We start from the raw sequence: 24,069 nt of genomic DNA, 5'->3' as shown, positions 1-24,069 counted from the left end.
TCTCCTCTTGCTCTTTGCTTTCCTTCGTGTTGTTTTGCTTTTCTCCTTGATGTTACTGATGTATCAGTTGTAGAACATACGGGTATATTTTTCGCCCTTTTTTCTTTAACAGATTAGTTCCCTCTTATGGTCTGTGCACTGCTGGGCATTCAGCTCAGAGTGTTTATACTTCTGTACTCCCCTATAATGCTAAGCCACCTTTTTTTTAAGTAAAGCTTTTAGAATTCTTTGACAAGTTCCACTCTTCTGCAGGCCTAGCAATAGTTCTAACAAAGGGTAATTTGTAACCAAAACTTACAAAAATTATAATAACTATCATTTCAATTTCACTTTAGAAAAACCACAGTGAGGTTGAAAAACAGATGAGCATCTGCATTTAGCCTAACAAAGAACACAACAGTGGAAGGGATCTCTGGGTCATCAAGTCCAGTGCTCTGCTAGCCTGGGAATTGCATCAGATAATTCTCTTTTCATAAACTTTGCCAATACTAAATTGGAGTTGTTATTTCTTTGCCCCCAGTGTTTCTGCCGAGGGCTGTTCCAGAGTTTGATTTATTTTAATGGCTAGAGACTTTGTAGTAATTTGCAATCTGCATTTCTTCAGTGACAGCTTATATCCATTTGTTCTTTTGCCTCTGCTGGCCATTAATGTAAGGGGAGTTTTTTAAAAAAGTCCATGTTTGAGTTTTCTATTTATACAGAATTTAAAAAAAATAAAAGATTCAAAATTACTTTTTAAAACAAATAATGCTAATAGGAATTGAGATTTCCTTGAGTAAGCTGATGTTGGCTGAAGTTAGAGTAGTAAGAAATCTTACTACTTTAAAAAAGGAAATGCCAAAAGGTTTTGTCCAAAGCAATATTATTATTGTTACAATTTCTACAATTTTTTTTAGTTTTTTTCTTTTTGCCTGAAGTAGATTGTGACTAACTTGATGGAGTTACTTTATTTTGGTTTGGGGTACTTGTTTTTCTACTTTATTCACAGTTGAGACATCACTGTCTTTCCTTGTCTTAAATGAGAAGGTCTCTTCTTATGTGCTTCCTTTTGAAGTAAAGGTGTTTAATCCTTTCAATATCTATTCATGAAAAGAAAAAAGTCACTAAACTAAGATGGGAAAGAGAAAATTCTTAGACATAGATTGTTTCATTGAAATACTCTTTTCATACTCTAGTAACTAAAATTACTTTAAAGGCATGCTTAAATTATTAAGATGTTGATGAGGAGAAATTCAGAAGGCCAAGCTTCAAAAAGGTCTTAAATATCCCTGATTTCAAAATTAAAATGTAAACTATGTTCAGTTGCTTTATCTAAAGCATCCCCAGAGAAGTTTGGAAGAAGTTTGAGAAAAGACTTAATATACCACAAAGTAACTGGAAAAGAAATCAGATTAAAGCTAGAAAAAGAAAAAAAAAAACAACCTAGAGATGGGCATCCAAAATTGAAAACAACTGTACGTCCTGTAAAATCAGCATGAAATTCCAAACAATTTTATATGGTTGTATGGTCAGTGTATCAAATATAGCTTAAAATTCCTGTAGTGAATGAGGTTTCCTACAGAGCTGAAATTCCTCTGGTGTATGTAAAAGACACTCAGTAGAGATGGGCTATAGTTTGCTTCAGAAAAGATGCCTGTGGATGGTGGCAGCAGCCTTTGGAACCACTTGGTACAAATAAAATAACACACAGTTGATATCCAGTAGAAAAAAAAAAGTAAACAAAAATAAACAAAACAATCCTTTAGGCTGACACAACAGTTTCGGTGGGTGAAATATGTATCAGGTTTTGGACAAAATTTATGTCATTAATGAGGTGAGTTTCCTGGCATTCTGGTCTAGGATGACAGTTCCTCAGTACTTAGAAGCAGACACTTTTATGGGCAGACTTATTCCATAACTGTAGCCTGAATGGCAGGCCAGTACCTCAGGCTGGAAATCTGTGCAGAAAAATGGCATTTAGTTATATGATTGCTATAACATTGAGCATTGCCACATGAGGTGATTCTGTCCTGGCAAGTAGTATTTGATAATTTTGTTTTTATCTCCTGATACTGTGTGTTTTCTGATTCAATTCATATTTTCAAATCAGCATCTTCCTTTTATTTGTTAGACTCCTTTTTGCTTTTACAACACATTGACATTGTATTTGTTAAAACAAATCTTTGCTTTTATTGCTACATGATCTGTTTGCAGACTATATTAATTTCCATCAGTGTGCAGGCACAGTTGAATAGGCAGTTTCTTTGTGTTGGCCCATAATATCCTTGGATAAAAGTATCTTATCTATAACAAAGTAGCAAGAGCCTTGGGATTTAGCAAAATCAGGGCATTTCCCTTTAGTCACTTGTCAGCTAAGAGGCTGAAAGAGCAATTGCAGCTCTGGCTCCTGAGAGTGTAAGGAATTCAGTAAATGCTGCCCATGCCTGAAGATCCCACTGGCAGGTGTAACCTCTCAGGAGCTTTTGGAAGAGGAGGGGCAGCAGAACCACAGAGGGAGATCTCTTTTCATGTTCTAGGAAACTGCCCCAGTATGCAGGATTGTTCAGGAAGGTTCTGGGAAGCACGCTTTGAGTTCAGTCCCCGTTCAGCTGCCTCTGTTTCCAGACATTTCATATGTTGCAAGTATCCCCTCAGTGTCTATCACATGAGGTTTTTGGTCACTGCTCCTCAGTTTGCCTGAGTCAGTGTCTGTAGACATTCATTCAGAGAGACATTTTGGCATCCATTACATTTTTCAGAAAGCTGACAGCAATTTCATGCCAGTACTTTCCTGCCAGGTACATGTGTTGAGGGAGCACATATGATTCGTAAAGCACTTTATTTCTTGTGGCTCTCTGTGCAGTTGAAAAAAAGCAGTCTCTTGCTGGTTTTTAAGGGTAGGGAGGCTGGCACTGACAGTTTAGCACTTGTGAGGAATGTTTTTGTGAAACACTCTTTCCTCAGCAGAATTGTCTTTAAAAATAAAGTATGTGAAATCTTAAATAGGGACAAAGGGGCAGAAAAGACTTGGATGGAAAATGAGTCAAAACAAAATGTAACTTCTAAATTTCACTAACTTGTGTTTCTCATTAATGGAATTTGGAGCACATATTTATGAATTCAAATGACCTTTGCAAATGATTCAAGGCCAAGGAAAATTATCTTGTCTTTGCTTAGAAGACACTGTTTAATGATAAGTAATGTAATTTGTTCTTTTGTTCTGGCACTTAATAAGTTAATTTTTGTGCCTGTTAAAGCCAGAAAATAAGGTTCATGATGGTCAGTCTTGGAAGACTTTCATGATATTATTGGTACATGTGTGCATTTGGTAAGCCAGCACAGTAAATAGCTGGTGTATTACACTTAAATGTTTTTCCAGAAGAATCTTATCAGCGAAATGAATACTTTTATTGGATAGTTTTGAAAGTAATTTGTTTCAGGAAATATTTTTCTTTCTTTTTTTTTTAATATAGTGCCTATATTGTAAAGTATTTGTGCAATTTAAGTTATTTTGAGTCTTAATATTTTTAAATGGATGCATCGTGAAGTTCATTTTTAGGTAAAACAATTTGTGTGCTCTTTCTCTCTCAAATATAAAAACTAACAGTAAAAAATATTACTGCAAATAAAGGTCTTGATTTAAGATATTTTGTAATATGACTTAATTGTTACCTTTCCCTATTATTAAATTAAAATTGATAGGAAGCAGTATTTGCATTTGTATTGAGTACTTAGCAAGAGAATGAAGAAGTTTCCTAAATGGTACCTCGCAGAACTCCTGTTCATAAGCTTTTGAGTAGAAATAATTGTACAGGTATATGTTAAAATATGTTACAAAGCAGTAGATTTCTCCACACCAGGAATTTTTCGTCTGTGGATGTGATTTTAATAAAGAATTAATTAACAGAAAACGAGTTGGTACATACATTCACTATCACTTTCTTCTGTCTTCTCCTTTTGATTCTTGGAATTTGGATTTATGTCATAAACACAGATATGTTGTTATTTACAGCATAGAAGGCTAAAAAAGATCTTCAGAGGCTTTTTGCTGTATCCGTGCATGCATTTGCTGTGCATGTGTAGAGTCGCTGAAGCACTTTAAATATGAATATGGCTGTAAAAATGATCTGAACAGAAATGATGGATCTGTCAAGGATTTTCAGGAGAACAGTTGAAGCTACTGCTTCAGTGAGAGGCCAGACATCTGGATATCATGGAGAAATACTCAATACTCCTGGGTTTGTCCTGTGTGTAATTTCCAAGCAGGAACAATTGTAGTTGTCTGAGGAAACATGATTAACGATAGAGAGGTATTCCCTGAGGACTTGCTGCAGCTCAGGGTTCAGCGTCCTCAAGCAGCAGGATTTGCTGACAAGATTTAGTTAGTGTACAGAACGTTTGATTAAGCATAAATAGCTGATGTTTAATTACCCTTTTGCATTTCATTGGGCACGAAAAGGAGGCATACTATATTAAAATCAACTAAGTGCTAAACAGAAGTCCATTAAAGTATTTTTGTCCTCCATTAGATTATCATTTAAAATTTTCTTTATTTGACATTACCTTATCCATAAATGTCTCCACTGTTTTCCAGTCAGACAAACTAACTTTGTGATAAATCATTGTCCTGTTAATACTCAACATGACAGAGAAGTTAGTTATGGAATATGAGCCATGTCAAGGTTTATGAAAGAAACTGCTAACCTGATAACTCTGTGAAAACAGTATAAAAAAGGCAAGATAAGAACCAAAAATAAGAGGGAAGATACAACAGGGAACTAAAATGATTGTTTAGAAATGCTGTTATTTTACTTCCAACATATATTGTTGCATGTGTACTTGGACTTGTGGGTGTTTACCTTTATTGCAGAAAAGGAAGGGGTAAGCCAAGTTCCACTCTTAAGTCTGTGTTTTTCCAAGTATTTACACATTTTCTTATGCATCATGAAATGTATAATCTGCCCTTCCAACCATGGATGGCTGATACTGTAGTGTGAAGTGAAGAGTGTGGTTTGAGCTATATTTGGAAATACACCTTCCTTTTTACTTTAAACGTAACACATTTGTTCTGCAGTGGGAAATATTAAAAGCCATAATACCTATTTTTAGTCATTTTTCAAATAACAATGAATAATAAATATAATAATGAATAAATGTAATGCAATGCTCATCAGTTTACAACTCTCTGTAAAGTCTACCTCCCCTAATTACTGTAGTGAGAATTTCATTGACCCTATTGCAATTAATAATTGCTAAAGGAAATACCTTAACATTTTCAAGTATTTTTCCTTACTGTACAACCTGTTTTGCCCCAGTTTTGTATTAACTCTCTGTTAATTTTTCTGAGTTAGGAGATAGTTTTATAAATCAAAAGCTTCATTCTTCATGGAAAATGGTGGCATATTAAGAGTTGGTGTAGAATGTTCTGACTCTAAATTGATGCCTTCTGTGCATGTCTCTGTTGAACATTAACTATTCAGACCACTCTATTTCCAATATTTCTATTGATTTGATCTTTAGAACCAAAGGGTGTGACATTTTCACTTAAGTAGATTGCAGTTATGGAGTTTTTCAATTTTTGAGGTGTGAGTTGTGAATAGCAGTACATGGTAACAACTGAATAACATGCTGCCCCAGGCAGTCCTTCTCTTGGGAATGTCTCATTAAACTTATTAGAAGTCTTTACTTCACTGATCTCCACTGCTTTATATAAATATTTTCTTGATCAGCCTCTTAGACAGCATGCAGTCATTTCTCATTTTTGCAGGAAACTACATTTCCCTCCAATAAAAATTGCCCTGAAGCTAAACATATGGTTATAATGAAGAATAATATTATTTTTTAGAATTAATACTGTCATGTAAAATTCAAGTCTTAATCCTCAGTCTGAAAAACTGATCTCTTATTACAGCTTTAATAATTTACTGATATGAAAAATGGAAAAAAAGAGTGGAATGACTGTTTACAAAATGAAATTGTTTCCAAGCAGTAATAAAATTAATGATTTAATACTTTAAAGTTGAACTTGTACAACAAATGCTTTCCCTACAGCTCAGACGAAGGCTATTTCTAGTATTTAAATATTTTGTGCCAATTTTAATAGAATAAATTATGTTTTCAAGCTCTGCAGACTTTCAGAATGTAGACTCAAAATACCAAAAGTAAATGTAAAATGTTGCTTATTAACCTTTCCAAAGCAAAATAAGATATATCCAACTAAAGGGAGAAAACTTCCCAGACTCAGTTTCAGTGTGCACAGCTATTTTGATTATCTGAACTTGGAAAATTCTACATAAGACCAGAGCCTCCTTTTTTTCGAATTCTTCCATAATGCAGAAGTCTTTAAATAGATTACTTTGTATTTTTAAAAAATTTTCGTTACTATGCTATTTTGTGTTTTTATCTGTTGATGAGCTGTGTTTGCTCCTTTCCTGAGTAGGTGATCACAGCTGACCTAAAATTATTAATATCATTTCTGTGGAAGATTTTTTCTTCTGTTTTTCTAAGAAAAAATAGAGTGCCTGTTAACGAGCCTTTTCCATGTACAAGTATTTCATTCTCTGAATTGTGTCTGAGGAACATTAAATCCAGGTGCATTTCCTGTATATCACCTGGATGCACTGGCTGCAGGCAGTTGCAAAATCAGCTTAAATATAACGTGGCAAGGGGTGCTGGATTTATTCAGCTAAACGAGGCAAAAATAAATCCAGCATAGAATCTGCTCTTTTTATATGAAATTTCCCCTGAGCTCAAGGCCTTGCTGTTTTGTTCTGTGTATTGTCTCCAGCTGTTCCTGTGGCAGTTTTTCTGGTTCCTGAAACAGGCTTGACAAGAGGAAGAGCAGAGCCATATTCTGGGGACAAACTGAATCTAAGAACTGCCTTCCTGTGTTCTTTGAGGAAAACTTAAAATTATACATCGTTGAGGCAAATCACTAAAAGCAAATATTAAATTCCTGTAGATTGATCATAATGAAATTCTGCAATGTATTATCAGTTAAAATATATAGTACAACGCTTTTTAACTGAAAATGGTCCCAGAAGTAGCTAATAAAAAAAATTATTTAAAACAAGTAAAATTCAGAAAGTGGTTGCAGAATAAAGAAGGTGACTGCAGTTTTCTAGAGCTTGAAGATATCCTCAGGGGCCTATGGAGTAGAAGCAAAGAGTTTTAAATGGTTTGAAATTTTAGACAGTTTAATTTTGTTTCACGTAGTTAAGAATTCATTTCAGTCATAAACACTGCAATCCTCTTGAAGAGAGACATCTTTTCCCATTCTCAGTAGTTATGTAAAATGTAGGGCAGGCACTACCCAAGTGCATGGATTTTAGTTCCGTTTCCATAGATTTTAATTCCATTTCCAGACCAGATCTGCTATTTTGTGCAGGAAGAGCTGAAGTTGGATATCTAAATATATCAATTACAGTGTCTAGAAGAACACGGGCAGTCACTACGTAATTCCTTCCAAGGTAGAAAATGCAAGAAGCTGCTAAGAAAATTGTGCTAACCCCTTGCTGCCTCACAGAGTGGGAATTGATAGAAACCAGCTGGCTCACTCCTGCCTTCAAAACACTACTGGACATATATTTATATGTATGGCTGCTCAAGTTGTTCTGGTTTACTGCTGACAAATAATTTAGATTTAGTTGGACTTTCAAAATCTGTATAAGATTGTTATATTAATCTTAAATATTAAATTGTAAACTAATAGAAGGAGAAAATTAAAATTCCCTTAAAATCAAAACCAATCAAATAATCTAATTAAATTCTGATAAATAAATTCGGATTTTGTAGCAGATGTTTCTCCTGTCTTGTTCAGTATATGGATCAAAACTTGTGTCAATTATCCTACCACTGTTGTTTTTTCAAATAGCTTAGGTCATTCCTTGTCTTAATTTTGCTTAAAGTAAATAATTTCCTTCCTTCAGGTAAACACCCTGTTTTTACCAGTCTAAAATTTAAACCTGACTGGAAGCCTGACTTTAGGGAAATCAGTAGAATATTTGCCGTTACACAGAGGCAGCACTTTGAAACCTCTCTGTTTACATGAGCAGATATTTGTAAATGTGTAATTGTCATCCACTTGTTATCCTTAGTTTTTAGCTCGCTTTACAATTCTATACCAAAACTGAGGAAAACAGCAGCATCAGCAGCAGCAGAGAAAATTGTTCCTCTGCTACAGGACCAGTTGCTGTTACCAGAGCAAATAGACTGTAGGAGCTCAGCCAAGCTTCTCTTTTATTCTGTATTTATTTATGTGACTTTTTAATGTGCCTCTTAAAATTCAGCTCAATTGACCAGTTGGAAAATCTGGACTTATTTCAGTTTTGACTGCAAATGCCAGGATGCAGAACAACCACCTTGAATCTGGTGATAAAAGTATCCATGCACACTCTTACTTCTGTCCATGTGCATAATATCAGGAAGTCAGTGAGAAAACTATTTCAGATAGAATCATTTAAACATATTCTATTTTCTAGAGTCCACAGTCTTTCTGTGCTTTGCTTTATTTGCACTAAATAGGAGTAATGGCCTCATTTTTCAGTGACAGTTAATTGTACCCTGAAAATAGAAATCAGAGCTCTAGTACTCACATTCCAGTGTGTTGTGATAGAATACTATGGTGCTATATTAAGAGAAGGAGTTACTAGTCATAGCTAATGTAAAAAAGTAATGGAATAAGTAATAAGTACTGAACAATTAATAGAGCATAGGATTAGCCAAATTATATGATATTTCTTTAAATGTTTTAAATAACTTTAACACATTTTAGTATACTGTTGGTTGTACATAACGCAGTTTCCCATTGCTTTTGTTCTAATTTTATATCCTCATGTATGAATCAGCACAGTTATAGTTGTTTTAATTAAATTATCGGCTTATATTAGCTGAAGATATATAGAGGGAACATAAACAATGGCAACTATGAAGTTAGAAAGCTGCCTTGTTGTCTTACCCAGTGTTCCTTTGCATTATCACTGAGAACCCCAGATGAAGTATTCTCTCAATTAACCAGAGCATGTAAAAAATGGTAGAAATCACTTCACTTTTTGCCTTTGCCTTTGCCTTTGCCTTTGCCTTTGCCTTTCCTTTTAACTAAGAAAAGTTTCTTGTGGCCCCGAGCAGCCTGAGGAAGGATGGGAGCTCTCCTGTGCCTGCAAGCTGCACAACTTCATTTTCTCGGCTCTGAAAGCACACGGGTACTGCTGTATCACTATACAGTGATTGTTTGTAATAAAGATACCTGTGACCAGTCTGTAAAAGGATTTAATAACTTAAAGTCAGATCCATTCTGGCATCCATATTGTTATATTGGTGGAATTCCAAATTTCCATCTCTGATGATAATCAACCAACCTGTTTGATAGACAACAGTGCTGTGCATTGGCATAAGTGTAAAGACATACTTTTCTCTTGACCTTGAAACAAATGGCAGATTTCATACCATTCAAGCATTAGAGAACAGCTTCAGTTAGGAGCCTTTGAGAATGTTCCACTTTTCAATTTTTTTCTGCTACAGTTTGTTCTTATATGTGGTGGTGTCATGGAAGTTTGATGAGCTCCGCAGAAGTACTACTTCAGCAACCTGTAGCAGAATATGTGGACCCTTATAAAATCTGGGAAACAGCTGGTCTGTGAGTTGTAGATATTTGAAAATATACATTTCGGTAGTGGGCTTGAACAAGGACCTTGTTCAACAAGGGAAGAATAAAATGTTCGTTTTAAGGAATCAGAGTAAAATAAGATTTCTTCCATAGGTTTATTAAATTAAATTACTCAGGTAATTACTGGTGGGGTTTTAATATAGGAATCTGGACTGGGTAGCAGATGCTGCATGTGCAAATAAAGGGTTTGCAGCTCTTACATTTTTATTTTGTTGTGGATTTGCATCAAGTTTGCATAATTCTGTGATTGGCAGACTCAGTTTGACAGCCTTTTTTGAGTCTGCATTATATTTATGATAATTTCTACTCCTTATGGTACTGTTCTCTCCTAATGTTTTTAACATAAAATAGTGACTCCATAACATTGAACTTAGCAGGAATTTTTGAACTGCCTTGAAGAGTGTACAGTTAAAAGAGCGCAGGGCTTGGCTGTGCCCGTAGTGGTATGTTCTAAAATATATAAAGAAAACCTGTTCTTAGTAAAGGATTTGCTATGCTTTTTGCTCTGACTGAAACAAATATGGCTATTCTAAGCACTTAAGTGGTGAAGAAACCTTTTCTTTCTTTGCATAAAATATCTGTGACTTCAGCTGTATTGCAGCAAAGAGCTGGGGAAACACTACCCAAGTTTACTGAGATCGTGGGTTTTTTTAACCACACAAAATGAAACAAAATAATTCTGCTGTTCTTAACTTCGTCTTTTTGTGCCACCTTAATTCCCCCATGAGTATCAACATGTTCTTGATTCAAATGTAAATGCAAATGTTCTATGGTGGGAAAAAAATCTCACAAAATGAGATATACTTCTACTATTGAATATACATTCACTATAAATAATGCTGTCAGTTTTTAGTCGGTATAGAAATGTGAATCTGTGATTTTAATATAGGTCAGAAAAACATAGAATAAACTTCTTGTTATATCTTTCATATGTAAATATAAATTTGCACATATATTTGAAAAGTGACATCTAACTATTTTTTGAGTATCCTAAATTGGTATATTCTGATGTACTTCACTTCTCAGACCATATCTCGAGAAGAATAAATAGTGATAGCGGTGTTACTCCTACATTGATATTGGTAAGATAGAGAAGTCATTCTGACTTGAAAGTCAGGAAGAGATTAATAGTGGAACAGGAATTTCATTTTCCTTTATGCCCAGTATTTATTACCAATGTTATGAAACGGTGTCTTAAAGTAAAAGCACATGGGTTTGGAGAAGCAATAGTTATTATTTGCCATATTTTAAAATAAACTCCTCAGCCATGGATAGGCATCAGTAACAAGACTTTTACTGATTTCAGTAGAGCCAGACTTTTACAAATGGCATGTATTTGTCTCTTTCCTAATATGGGTCTTTCAACTCTTGAGCAAACTTTTCCTAATGAATCACAGGGTTAGATAGCTTTTCCACTAGTCAGTAACTTAACTCCTCCACAGCTGTGCAATATTCTTTACTTTCAACAGCAGCTATTTAGACCATCAGTGATAGTTTTCCATAGTTCATCCCTAAGTCAGTATGAATAGAAAAGCCATATTTTGACTTTTTTTTTGGAAAGAGCTAATGCTGTACTTCTTGGCAGTTACTTTCTCATGTTCATTACATCTCTGTGTTGTTGAGAATTTATTTCAATCAAATATAATGCACACAGAGAGGGAATTGTTTTTTTTTTCACATAGAAATCAAAATTAATGAAACAAATATGGCGTGGTCTGACAGGGCTCAAGTCCGACTTTTTTGTGCAATACCACCTGTGATGTAGATTGCAGCACATGTGATTACAAGAGATGATGTATGCAGAATTCTTTAGGAATCCACTAACAGAGGCTAGTTTGGGGTGCAGCTGCCAGATAGCTCTTAAGAGGAAAACAAAGAAAGGAACCATCCTGCTGTGACAGGTCTGGTGTTGGAGAGTAAACTCGGGAAACGAGCACTGTAACAAACAATTCTCCTTGCTAAGCTCAGTTCAGCTGAAAACACCCAGAACTGCATTGTTGAAGTATGAACAAGACAATATAATAAATTGTGATCCAAAATCCTCAATATTTACAGTGCTGTATACAGACAGAAATAGTCTTCATTTTTCTAAATCACCTTAAAAGAGGTGACTATCTTTGGAATCTGGGTAGTCTATTTTCTCACAAATGAATAAGGATACCCTAAACAAAATTATGTCATGGACAGAAAACAGTGAAGAGCAATGTGAAGAGGAAGAAAGGGAAGAAAGATTTTCGTAAGGGCAGTCATGACTTTAATTGAGCCCCCTAGCAGTAGAAAAATGTCTTTATCTATGTATACAAGATTATGACTTAAAAATGTATAGGACAAAGTCAGAAAACATGGGTTCTGTTATTTTTGTCTCACACAGTTGAAAAAGAGTGGCAACTTGCACGTTTTTGTAGATACCACCTAAAGTGATGTAGAAATGTAAGCACCATATATATATGATGTGGGGTTTAGGCTTAAGTATTGCCCTTTTTTAAAGTAGCTTGAAGTGTCCCTTGAGTATTTATCAGCCCTTTTAGAGAACTGTCTCTGGGTTGTCTACAGATCCTATGTGAAAAGGACAGCATACAGATACCTACCTGTGTTTATGGAATATTTTGTTATCTAAGAAGAAAATGTCTTGTTTTGACAAACATAGAAATGTATTCTATTTCAAATGTTGAATGGTTCTGAATAATTCTCCAATAATTTCTTACTATAATTATGATATATTTTTATCACTAGATAATTTTCTGCTTAGATGATATAGCCATTGTTGCCCATTTGCTTCTCTTAAATAATCTCCCTGGATCAGAGTTAGGCTGTTCATCACTATACTAAATTAATGGGGTTTGCCTTGCATGTTGTAAATAATTAGAAAATTCTCCTTTTGGTCTAATGGTAGTTTTATGGTTTTGGTATAGACTGGTTTTGCTTCCAGTGTTCCTTCTGGATGAAAGTGCCATTTCAGAAGTTTTCATCAGAATGTCTCCTAGAAGAATATGACTAAATTAGAGGAATTCAAATTCAAAACACTGTATTACTTAGCTAAAAAATCAACAGAGCATGATTTCTGCGAAATATGTGGTAATAGTTTCCTAGAAAGATGTGGTAATTTCTTTTTCTTTAGTTTTGTTGCATGATAGTTCTTTTTAGTAATATAGACTAAATTTCCCAAGTCACATAAGGGTGCAATCAAAAATGGAAGCATGCTAAGTAATTTTAGTTTGATATTTGGTAAAGGAGGCTGAGTGCCAGTTTGCTAATATAAACATTCTGATTGAAGTTGGTGTATAATAATCTAAAAGCTTGGTTTTATTAATAGCTGTGCTATTTTCATTACTCAATTTAGAAGGCATTTAAAGGGACAAGTATAAGTGGCCTAGGACTCTTGCCATTTACTCTATCATTTGAGCAGACTCTCCTAAGGCTACTCTCAAAGTTGATGTAACATTTGATTTCCTTTGAGTTAATAAATATCTTCTACAAAGTCCAACACAAATTCACCCAAATAAGTGGCTGTTGCACTGTTAGTAAGGTAGAACAACATGCCAGACTGTCTTTCACAACTTCAAAATGGGAGCTTTTCTGGTTGCTGAAGCAGATGCTCAGAGAAAATGCTCAGCCCTGTGAAGCAGTGTCAGTACTGATGGGGTGGTTGGATGCAAAACAGAGCAAGAGACTCAAGGCACCTGTGTACCTGATTACATGCTAATGAGAGGAAGGAGGGCAGAGTCAGGCCCTCGTGGCTGGCCAGCAGTCAGGAGAGGACTCCTTACAGGGAAGAGGCTCTCCATCCATTTCCTACTGGGGTTTTTGCCACAGTTCTTATCTCGTTCCTTATCTGGTGTGGTAGGTGGTATTTTGTTTCCTGAGTAGATGAACTGTCTTTTTGGAATCATCATTTGGGCATAAGTTAGTTTCTTTTTTTTCTGACTGGTTTGCAGTCATTTAGAGTGCTCTAAAGAACTTGCTTGCCCTGGGAATTATGTACCTTTTTATTTGGTTTTGGTTTTCAGTCTTTGTTGGAAATACTGAGTGGAATCTCCGTGCTCAGTAAAAGACGTAAAAAGTTTGGTTAGAAGAGTGGATTTTATTCAAATAGGAAGAATGGCTTTTTTTCCACTTGTTAGTTTGAAAGTACTTGTATATAATTTTGCTTTTGATTAGTAACAATGTTTGCAGGCAGAGTGCTGTGTGAGTTCTGTCACATTTGTAGTTCAGATGTGGTCAGACATGTACATGGCAGAGAATTCTTTTTGTGCTATGTTCTAGTGTGGTATTGCTGAGGTGATGCTGAACTAATGCAGGCACTCCTGCTGTGTGTGGAATTCAGTTGGGATGAATCTCACTGGACGCAGGTATTTGTCCCTGTCCTTATGTAAAGGTACTATTACAATTTTTTTGCTGTAGCATTGGGAAGTGACATGACTGTGATGACTTCAGGACTTTTCAGGTGCAGTTTTCCCACAAGCAAACATCAAGGGCTGCTGCTGAGGGAGATCTTGTACTGGCCTTTCCCACAGCATAAATCTCCCTTGTTGTAAGGCAGCTCTATCAAGCAAGTTCCATTATTTGAATCACTCTGTGCTGGATTTACATAGCTAGTTCCCTAAATCCTTGTAAAGTGTCACCAATAAGCACTGAAAAATGGCTTGGATTTCTGTGTATCATCTTGCACATTATGCACAGTCCCCAAGCTGCCTGGGCTATTCCAAAGGAAATAAATTAGCTTGGTGGAGTTAAAGTTGCTTTTGAAAGCTGGTGAAAGTTGCAGTTTCCTATTGTGTTAGTACTGACTGCACTCTCCAGGATTCAGTTACCCTTTCTGGTTTAGTTCAGAGTTTCTGTCAGGGAGTACAGCTCTTGTTTTCTGAAGGACCTACACAAACACTGGATGGAATCACTCCTCTGTTTACTGCCTTTTTCCCTTGACTAGGTCAGCATTCTCTCCCAAATGCATCTGCTTAGTGACTAGCTAGAGGGCCTGAATATTGGCACCCTTAGAGTCCATGTAGACCACTCAAAGGACAAGTCTATCATCACCATATAATGTTGTGAATGTGTTATACAAGAAGCCAGCAAACTCTTGCAGTGAGCATTTCCACACACCTGGCATGTAAAACTCCACGTTTGCCACTGCATTCCAGCTGTGCACACAAACTGCCACTGAACAATGGCACCAGTTCACCTGAGCAGCTCAGGGGCTGCAGCACAGATTCACATACAACCTTTTCCTAATTTGATGTTGATTGTGGTTATTTTTTCCCTCTAATATTTTTTCAGCTCTAGATAATATATTCATCTAAAAGAATTTCTGTGTTTTAACAGTCATAAAGTTATCTATTTTTTCTTTTTTTTTCTGTAAACATTTACTTCTGATTGAAGTGTCAAACCCCATGTGGCGTTTAACAGTCATAATAAAACATATAAAATCAGCAAGGTTATTAGGGAAAATATGCTTCTTTTTGGGGGCTGTTTTTTTTTGCTTTGAAATACAATACCTTCTTGTTAGACAAATATTAAAAATGCAAGGTATCAAAATAGCCAAGGACAAGTCTGATCACCTTCTTTTTATAGTCTATAGCACCTCCCAGTGTCTGCTGACACATTTAAGAGGGAGCAAGCCAGCTTACCAAAAATGGAAGTACTAATGCTAAGAAACACCTTAAAAAGAAAAATCCTCCAGGTTATGGAGCTATTCAAAACATGTCATTATTGAAGAGATGGACATGAGTGGTGTGTGTTGGTCCCTGCTGAAGTCACTGTGTTTATCAATGCCATGGAATGGTCATGTTTTCTGTTTTCATTTCTAGTTTTGAGTTGATCTATCCATTCTGCCTGGGCTTAATTTTGAAAAACTGGATGCAGAAGGAAGATTTCAGTGTTTTGAATAGACTATCTAGACCCTTTAATAATTTCATCCTGGTTTTGTTCTTTGTTTTAAAAACTAAATAATAGTCAAAAGAGCCTATTGATTGCATTGGTATTTTTATTGCTTCTTTGGTGTCTTTTCATGAATTTGTGGGCCACATCTTGAATATCCACTTCTAACTTTTCAACGCCAATTGTTACAAAGAATTTTTCCATTTGAATAAATGATGTCATGTGTTATGAAAGTTTTAAAGTGTGACAATTCAGTGCTATGATTGTTAACCTCTATTATGTTACTGCCATAAAAATTTTCACTATTAACATTTTATTAATAATGTTTCTAAATTGCATACACCAGAAGGCTAACTTGATCTTTCTTTCCTATCCAGATTTAAACATAATGTCAAAGGTCAAACAAGACAATTGAAATACTGTTGCCAAATATAGTCATGGACAGTCAATTATGCAACAAAAGCAGTATGCCACCCATGAAGAGTAACAGCCTACATTTGCCTAAACTTTGTTTTGATGAGAAATGTGTTCCAAAATATACTGCTAGTTGATAGAAATTGTAATGTGGAACAGTGTAATCATATGGTTTAGGATGTCTTGGTCTTCCTGAGCTTTAAGGAAGATGGGGAGGAAAGCCAACTCTGTTGTGTATTCCAGGATCCTAGAAATCTGAAACAATCACTTTCAGATACTCAAACAATACAGAAAGTAGGAAGCTGTGAAGGGGAATATCTGGATTTGGGCTTTGTTTTGCAAAACTGACTGTATAAGGAATTAAATTTTATACCAAATTCTATTTGCCTGTAGGGAAATTGCTTCTTTAAGATTCATCTGAGCTCTGTGTTTTTGTCTGGCTACTGACTTCAGGACTTCTAGTTCATTCTCAATTAGTCAATTAATGTTCTATTATCAAATTATTTAATGTTGAAAATAGTAACACACAATTCTTTTGTGGTTTGAAAGTTTTTTGCTAATACTTTTTAAAGCTCTTTATGAAGAAGTGAATAATTCTTTTTCATAGAGGCACAGAGAGTTTGAAGAATTTTCCCAAAGTCTGTAAGCAAATTGCTTAGAAGTTTGGATTAGCCTCAAGTCTCTTGAGTCTCAGGTCAGGGCCACTTCAGCACATTTTCTTCAGGATGGAGCAATAGCATATTTAATGATACAACACTGAATTTTTTGAAGATTTAGAAATTATAAACAATGTAGGGGGGAAAGCTGTGGGGGAAAAGGAGCTGCAATTTATCTTTATATGTATCCTGTGACTGCTTCTGTAGTTTTCTGCTAAATTTGATTGATAGTTCTATAAAAGTGCACTATTTCTCATTTCTGATAAATTTCAGTATTGAGAGATACAGAAAAACTGCCAAGCCACAGCTGAACTACTAGGGTGCATCAAGGTCGGAGGAATCTGTAAGGGCAGTGTGCACAGACTCAGATTTTTTCACTGCTCAGACCGATGGTAGCTCTGTTTTGAAGCTCCCCCAGGCAGGCATAGCCCTGTTGGTGTATGTTAACTTGTGGAGCTGCTGCCTGGGCCTCAGGCCAGAGGTTTGAGTTTTCCCCCACAGAGCTTATGCAATAATTTTTGTTCATGAGAGTGAGAAGAAAGTGAGTGCAAACTGCTACCGTCTGGCTTTACACATATTTTTCAGCTGGCAAATGCCTAAGAATAGACAAGGTGATGAAGATTCAGGAGGTAAATTCAGAAGTTGTAAACAGTTTTAATTGTGTTCTGTGGCACCCCTCTTATACTATGCCAGTTGAGCAGTGATCTGGATGTTGATAGGTGAGACTGAAGAATCATGCTGCAGTCCTTCAAGGCTTCACACCTTGCTTTCTTCTCACTTCCCCGAAGGCTACACTCACCAAAACACTCTATAGAAGCTGTAAAACAGGTATAACTCAGCTGCTTCTGTTATCTGCATCTTTGCTAAAACCCATCTTCATCAGCAGTTGAGGGTGAAAACCTGGGATTTGTCATAAGGCCTAGACTGAGGGATAGGCATAGATCTCTCTGTGGCTACTTGAGGGTACCCCCAGTGCCAGACAAAGAACTGGGGAGGCAGCAGGGGAATCTGGTATATTAGGTTTGGTTAGTTACTGTGAGAGAGAAAGTCATCCTTTGTGCTGTGGGTTAGGTTTTAGAGGATATGTATCTATTTCCATTTGAATTAAATCTTTCTGTTATAATTGGAAAGATTAGCAGAGTACTAATGTGAAGCAAAACCACTTCCATGTTAGTGAAGGTTTGAGTTCTCCTGGCACCAAAGTGTTGGTTGAACCACAACTTCTTGAAAAACCAAGAATGCAGCTGCAGAGGCAGACTTTCTGTTTGTCTGGAGCACACATAACCCTTAACTGCATCTAGCCCATCAATACCTGTCTTGAAATACCTGATTTTCAGGAGCTGAATCTTCTTGGCTCATCTATGTAATATGTATTTAAGCAACAGCAATAAAATTTATACAGTAACAGCATACTTATATTTGTTTTATGCTAAGAAGCTTATATAAAATACTAGTAATTCTGATTTCTAAGCAAGTTAGACTATTTAACCACTAAGATGTGTATAAAGTGTATTTTGTCATCAGTTAGGGTTTACATTTGAGCAAAACTGAGTTGAAGTTCATTTAATATTGCCAAAAACTTTGACTTGTTGGATTCTGGTCAAAATAGAAGTAGTTTTCCAAGATAAAATTGTAATCAAGATTTCTGCCATTTTATGTCAAGATTTCACTAGAATACTTTCTCTACTTTTTCTTTGGTTGGCTTTACCCACTGAAAAAGAAGAGGAAATGGGCGCTTTCTGGGTTTAGAGCACACATGGAATATGATAGGATCAGACATGTTAGGATTCAGGTTCCGGGAAGGCTTTCCTAGTAACTAAGAGACCCTTTGAAGTCTTTAAAATGAGATTCCAAAGGCAACAGAGCATGGAAAGTCCTAAAGCATCATCCAGTCATAGTTAAAAATCCTCTTGGAGAGAGTCAAAACAAACTCTGATTTTTGCTGCCTTTTTTCTGAACAAAATTAACTAAATCTGGCAAAATTCTGAAATGCAAACTGAAATGAAGGCAGGAGTAAACAGTGATAAGGAGTGATTAATTTTTCTATCAAGATTAAGAGTTAGCAAATCACCTTGTTATCTCCAAGATTTGTTCAGTCAATCTCACGTTTTACAATCATGAAATAAAAAAGTGCTTTTTGTGTGCACACTAAGATTCTTTTCCTTGAACAAGATTCAGAATTTATTTTTTGTTAAAAAAGTTCAGGCTTTGGCAAGTTATAGTAAGTTTTTGTAAAAGAGAAATTTTTTTATGAATAATGTCAGATTTTTCTGGGTGACCTAACCTCTTGCTTAGGTCTTGGCTGCTGCCTAATTCTTGCTTTAGTTTTTCAGTGGGTGACTCTCAGCTCTCCCTCTGCCATTTAGTTTTCAGATTGAAAGCAAAGCTGTCAGGTGCAAATTGATTTCCCCTACTTAGTGGAGATCACTGTCCTCTGATTTGATTAGTTCACTCTTGAGTTATCACCTTTATGTCCACCAGAAGGCTCTACTGCTTTCTGAAATGTGCACAGAACCATGTTCTTTGGGTACCTAACAAGGTCAGCACTGTTGTAAACAGGATTTGGCAGTTTGCTTGCACTGAGGCAGCACACATGTATTTCTGTAACTAAGCAATTAAATTCTAATGTTTTTAAGAAATCAAAATTTGATAAAAACAGATTATTTACAATTGGTGAGTGAAGATTTCGTTCAGTATTTAGTTCTGATGTGAAATTTGAATCCACACACATTTAATACAGTGGCTGTTAACTGAAAACCTTAGAAATTTTGACACTTTCACTATTTATGCTGTTACTTTCATAGTATGTGTATACATATTTATTCTGTAATTAGAGAAGTTTGAAATACAAGGACCTTAATTCCTCACCATCTTGGTGTTCTTATAGTCCCAACTGGTAAGAGAACCTTTATTAACTTTGGCAGTTGCCAAAGTTGTGATGAAGTTATCCTTCCACAGACATTTCTCGGTGTGAAGATTGTTCTTCACAATATTCACGCTTCCCGCCTCATGGGCTGAAAAGAAGTAGCTCACTTGATCTACAAAACTGTCAGGACAGCTTCCTTCATGAAGCTAAGTTATGATAGGTAAAAATATGATTTTGTTCTTATTTAATTTTAGTAACACAAATTAGCAAATTCAAAAGGGACAAGATTTCCTTTTATTTATTATGTAAGTGGGAAATTGGGACAAAATGAAAAGAAACTTCTTGGAGCAACACTTTTCATGTCCACTGATTAGTTTGACTGCAGCAGTTCTGACATTCCATCCTAACAGGTTTGATTTACCTTTTACTAACTTTCAGAAATCATGAAACAAGAATGTTTGAACAGACAGAAATACATCCTTTTCATTTGTATGGTTTTAAAATTACGCTTTTATCCAGAGAACCTCGATAAAAATAGCTGGTTTAAAGTTTTAATGTTATTTTTTTTTCCTTAGGGAAGGAAAAACTACTAGTATGCCTTAAAGAAGGTGTGCTAGTCTAAGTGGGCATTATTTTTTCTGGGTTTTTGTTTGTTTTGCTTTTTGCCCCCTCATATAATATAATTTTCTTTATGATTATTGATTTTAGTAGAGAGCCAGAGGCACATCTTCAGAAAGGCTGTTTACATCTTTTGTTGAATCAAGGGTATGACAAAAAGTGTTCCCATAATACTGCTACAGTACTAATTTCTGTAGTTTCTCACAAAATCCAGATTATCAGTGTTCACATTTTGCTAATCCTCTTTGTCTATATTTGCCTATCTACTTTTGAAACAAAAGCATTTGGGTATTATTCCTTAAGATACAATAAATAAATTAGAGTATTAAAGTTGAGAGGGTGGGAACTTCCTACATACTTCTGCTAGTTAAAAGATAGTTAATCACAGTGCTCGTCAGTTACCAGATAATCATTACAATTCCATTTGGTTTTTCTCATCATACTCATTGCATTTTCCAGAAAAAGGATTAAGGTTTTTTTCCACTACAATGTAAACATAAGGGTTTAGTGACTCAAGTTTGCCTTTCTATAATTTGTAATAGTTAGTTACCATTACTAAATTATCATGAGGTGTTCAGGAAACTGCAAGAGACTGCATCATTGACACAAGAGGATGTGGTGTTCTCTAATGGGCTCACTACAGAATGTTTAAAGGTGTCATTAATGTGCTTAAGCAGAATGGGATAATTCAGAGAACTGAGAACCTCTGCTTGAATTTGAAATAATGCTAAATTGCTAACAAAGTTTTACTTAAGCATCATGGAACTAAAACAACTCTGTATAATAAATTACTTAGCTCTAGATGCTGTCATAATGTGTTTGTAAATAATAACAGAAAAAAATTGGGTACTGTGAATATTCACCTCTCTTCATTAATTTAGAAGAATCAGTTTCAACAATCAGTAACATTTTTTCCAGTGATTTTTAATGGGAACAACATTTCACTTCAAAATTAGTCCTATGGATCTCTATTGTAGCAATGCCCTCCTGAAACTCCAAGGGAGTATTCTTGAACATGGACCAAATAATTTAGTTGGCTGCTGGCCATGTGTTGTCTTTCAGAGGACTATGGTTATTCACTATGTAATAGCGTAGAAAGAAAGGGGACATATGGAAACAAATTTTAAAAGAAACAGTAACATTAGTCAATGCAGTTTTAGCCACACAAGTTGCCAAGCATTAATGTAGTCATGAAGCAGAGGAATAAATGCTGAAGCCCACTGGCCAGGCGTGTAGCACGCCAGAGTGCTGCTCTGCTAGAACACAGGCACTCAGCTTCAGCTGAAGCCTGAGACACACTAACAGTTCTTGAAGTTTGATTTATGGATTTCTTTTGCCGCTGCTATTACAAAAAGCACACTATTATATACAACAAATTAAATCATTTTTAAGCAGCATTCTTGGAAATATATTTGTCCTTTTATTTGTCTCTAAACACTAGACCAGCATGTCCCTGGCCCCTTTTTGTTATAATTTTGTTTTGAAATGTGTGGTATAATCCTATGTATTTTCCCATTACATCTTAATAAAGTAATGCCTTTGCAAGTAGATGTCGTGTTTCTCTAAATAAACAATACATTTGTAACAACACAAAAGACAAAGTGGAAAAATAGTGACTGGAAAATTTGATGTCTTCAAATATTAATCAAAGATTATATAGGTATTTGTGTGGAAAATACATATTAGTACAACAATTCCTTTTCCAGATCAGAATTTGTACTTGGTAGAGCTTCATAAAATATTGTATGTCCATTCTCTCTAGATGAGTCATAGTTTTGGAAGAAAGGGGGGAGAATATTTTTTCAGCATTATGATCATTGTAATAATGAACTGCAGAAACTATAATAGATTTTGTTCCTGGCTTGGCAAACTATCTAAAAGATTTTGCAAGAGAGTTTACATAATTCTTTCCATTTAACTTTCTAGTGTTTCTATGTTTTAATTGTTAACTCAAACACACCAAATTTTTAGGTAGTATGTGCTCTATATAAATGTGGTTTAATGTTTCAGGAGTATTTTATGAGGAGAGTTGATGGCTATACATTTTCATACATACAACCATGTTCACTTGTTAAAATAGGCTCTCTGTTTGCTAATAGTTCCCAGCTGTAACTAATACATTAACAGATCTACAATGCAGTATTTAAAATGACGCATTTCAAAATCAATAGCAAATGTCCTGCTGTACGATTAATTGGAAAACTTGTTTTACACAATGGTCAGTACATGATAAAAAACTCTTTAGGAATTATGGTAAATCAAGGAATAGGAAACAATGATGTGTAAATTTCTAAAAACTTAGGAAAAGCAAAAATAGTACTTACTGTAGTTGTTGTTTGCTTCTCTTGTCCCTTTCACTTTGCCTCGTTTATCAATCCTCATGTACCACTGAGTTCGACAGAAAAGTCTTCTCACTCTTACATCCCCCCCTTCCATATAATCATAGCTTCTGGTATGTCGCTCAGGGCTGGAACAGTTCACATTTGTAGCCATTTGCTCTGGAGTCATGTCATTGCAAGCTAAAGATATAGTGCCCATTAGAAAGATAATGTAAAAGTATGATCTGTAGAGCAAAATTGGCAGGATCCATGTCAGTATCCATTTGTGCATTATAGTGCAGTGTTCTGGGTGTTCATGAACAACATAATGAAAATTAAATCTCAAGTAGACTGTTGCTCTTAGGTCACCGACCTGCCTTCTGTCTTTACGAGTTACAGATTCATTTAAGTGAGATTGCTCTCTCTTCTAGAATTCTGATCGTTATTCCTTAATAGTTAATGGCGAAATAGAAGAGCTTCTTAAATATCTCTTCAGTCAGAATATCCTTTAAAGACACAAGTTATAAAAACCTTTGTTGTTGGGACCTTCTTTACTACTTGAATTTGCTGCTTGCACTGAAAGTAAAAGATCTGTGAGAAAAGGTGCATGTGTAAGTCTTTATGCTCAATTGTTACAAACGTGCAAGGATGCATTATGCTAATGAAAATTACTACACAGAAATACATGACATGCCGAGCAGATTTTTAAAAACATGCTAATGCATATACAATAGATATCTCTCATACAACTTTTTACATAACCAGACATTTACACTGTAAACACAGTTCTCTCTTCAGTTTTAAGTCTTTCCAAAAATCTCCTATTGATTCATTTCAATTCTCATGCATAATAAAATTCTCCTGATTACTTCATACCTATATTTTTACTGTTAGCACAACCTATCATACAACTTTTCTCTAGTTCGCGTTTCAAAACAGACCTCATGGCTTTAGCCCTGTGTTTTTATTCTACCCTTTTCAGATTATTAGTAGAAATAGTTTTCTTAATTCTTTTCTTAGCATCTAGCATATAGAAATAAAAACAAGTTATTAGCTGTTAGAAACTGTTGAATAATCTTATAAAGGACAGATAACTTACTTGTTCCTGTTGATAAGAGCTGGATACCCAAGTACTCCATTTCTGTTGTCTCCTTTTTGCAACATGAGACACTCTACTGTAGCTACAAACTTTCTCAGCTCAGAAAGACTCCACCAGAATTATAATCGTTTCCATAAATCAACAGGCTGGAGAGATGGTGTGTATGTGCTTATGCGTGCGCGTGCATGTGTGTGTTGAGCCTGTTCAGTCCTTTTCGATAAATACCTTTGCTGACCTCACTTGGAAGCAATTAGAATTTAACCAGTCAGCTGTCAGTTGAATGCACGAACAAAAGTAAAAGGAGACTTGCATTGTATCGTGTCCAATGGTCATCAGAGGGAGCTATGTACATAGTTTATGGTTTAAATCTCCAAGAATCTTCTTTCTAAAAATGTATATTTTGTGCTGCGTGGAGTGAATTGCTTCACATGCTAGTTAGTGTTTCTGTGCTCTGGTTTAGGTCAGTATTCTTCTGTCCTTAAGAAATTCCTCCTCTTCTCTTTTGTACTCACATGCTTATCTCAGTGTGCTTTCAAATCTCTTCTGCAGTTTGGTGGATTCATAGTCTGCTTAGTGCCTTT

At 35.5% G+C, this 24,069-nt stretch overlaps 1 protein-coding gene across 3 annotated transcripts in view; it reads right to left on the bottom strand.

Annotated features, from left to right (window-relative positions):
- Positions 1–23,698, bottom strand: part of FGF7 (fibroblast growth factor 7) — a 29,441-nt gene extending 5,743 nt beyond the window's left edge. Inside the window, exons 1-2 of one of the 3 annotated variants that reach the window (XM_058811449.1) lie at positions 23,489–23,698; positions 22,396–22,590 (exon numbers count right to left, since the gene is read on the bottom strand). In XM_058811449.1, coding sequence (XP_058667432.1) covers positions 22,396–22,590; positions 23,489–23,528 — 235 coding nt within the window. In that variant the 5' untranslated portion in view covers positions 23,529–23,698. Of the gene's footprint in view, positions 1–22,395; positions 22,981–23,488 lie in introns of all 3 variants that reach the window. The other 2 variants (XM_058811447.1, XM_058811448.1) reach the window with 2 other exon arrangements.
- Between the last annotated feature and the right edge of the window lie 371 nt (positions 23,699–24,069).

The sequence above is a fragment of the Ammospiza caudacuta genome, chromosome 10, assembly GCF_027887145.1.
Source record: "Ammospiza caudacuta isolate bAmmCau1 chromosome 10, bAmmCau1.pri, whole genome shotgun sequence".
NCBI classification, from domain to species: Eukaryota; Metazoa; Chordata; class Aves; order Passeriformes; family Passerellidae; genus Ammospiza; species Ammospiza caudacuta.
Note: the sequence above shows the minus strand (reverse complement) of the source record. Positions and strands in the feature narration are given on the sequence as shown.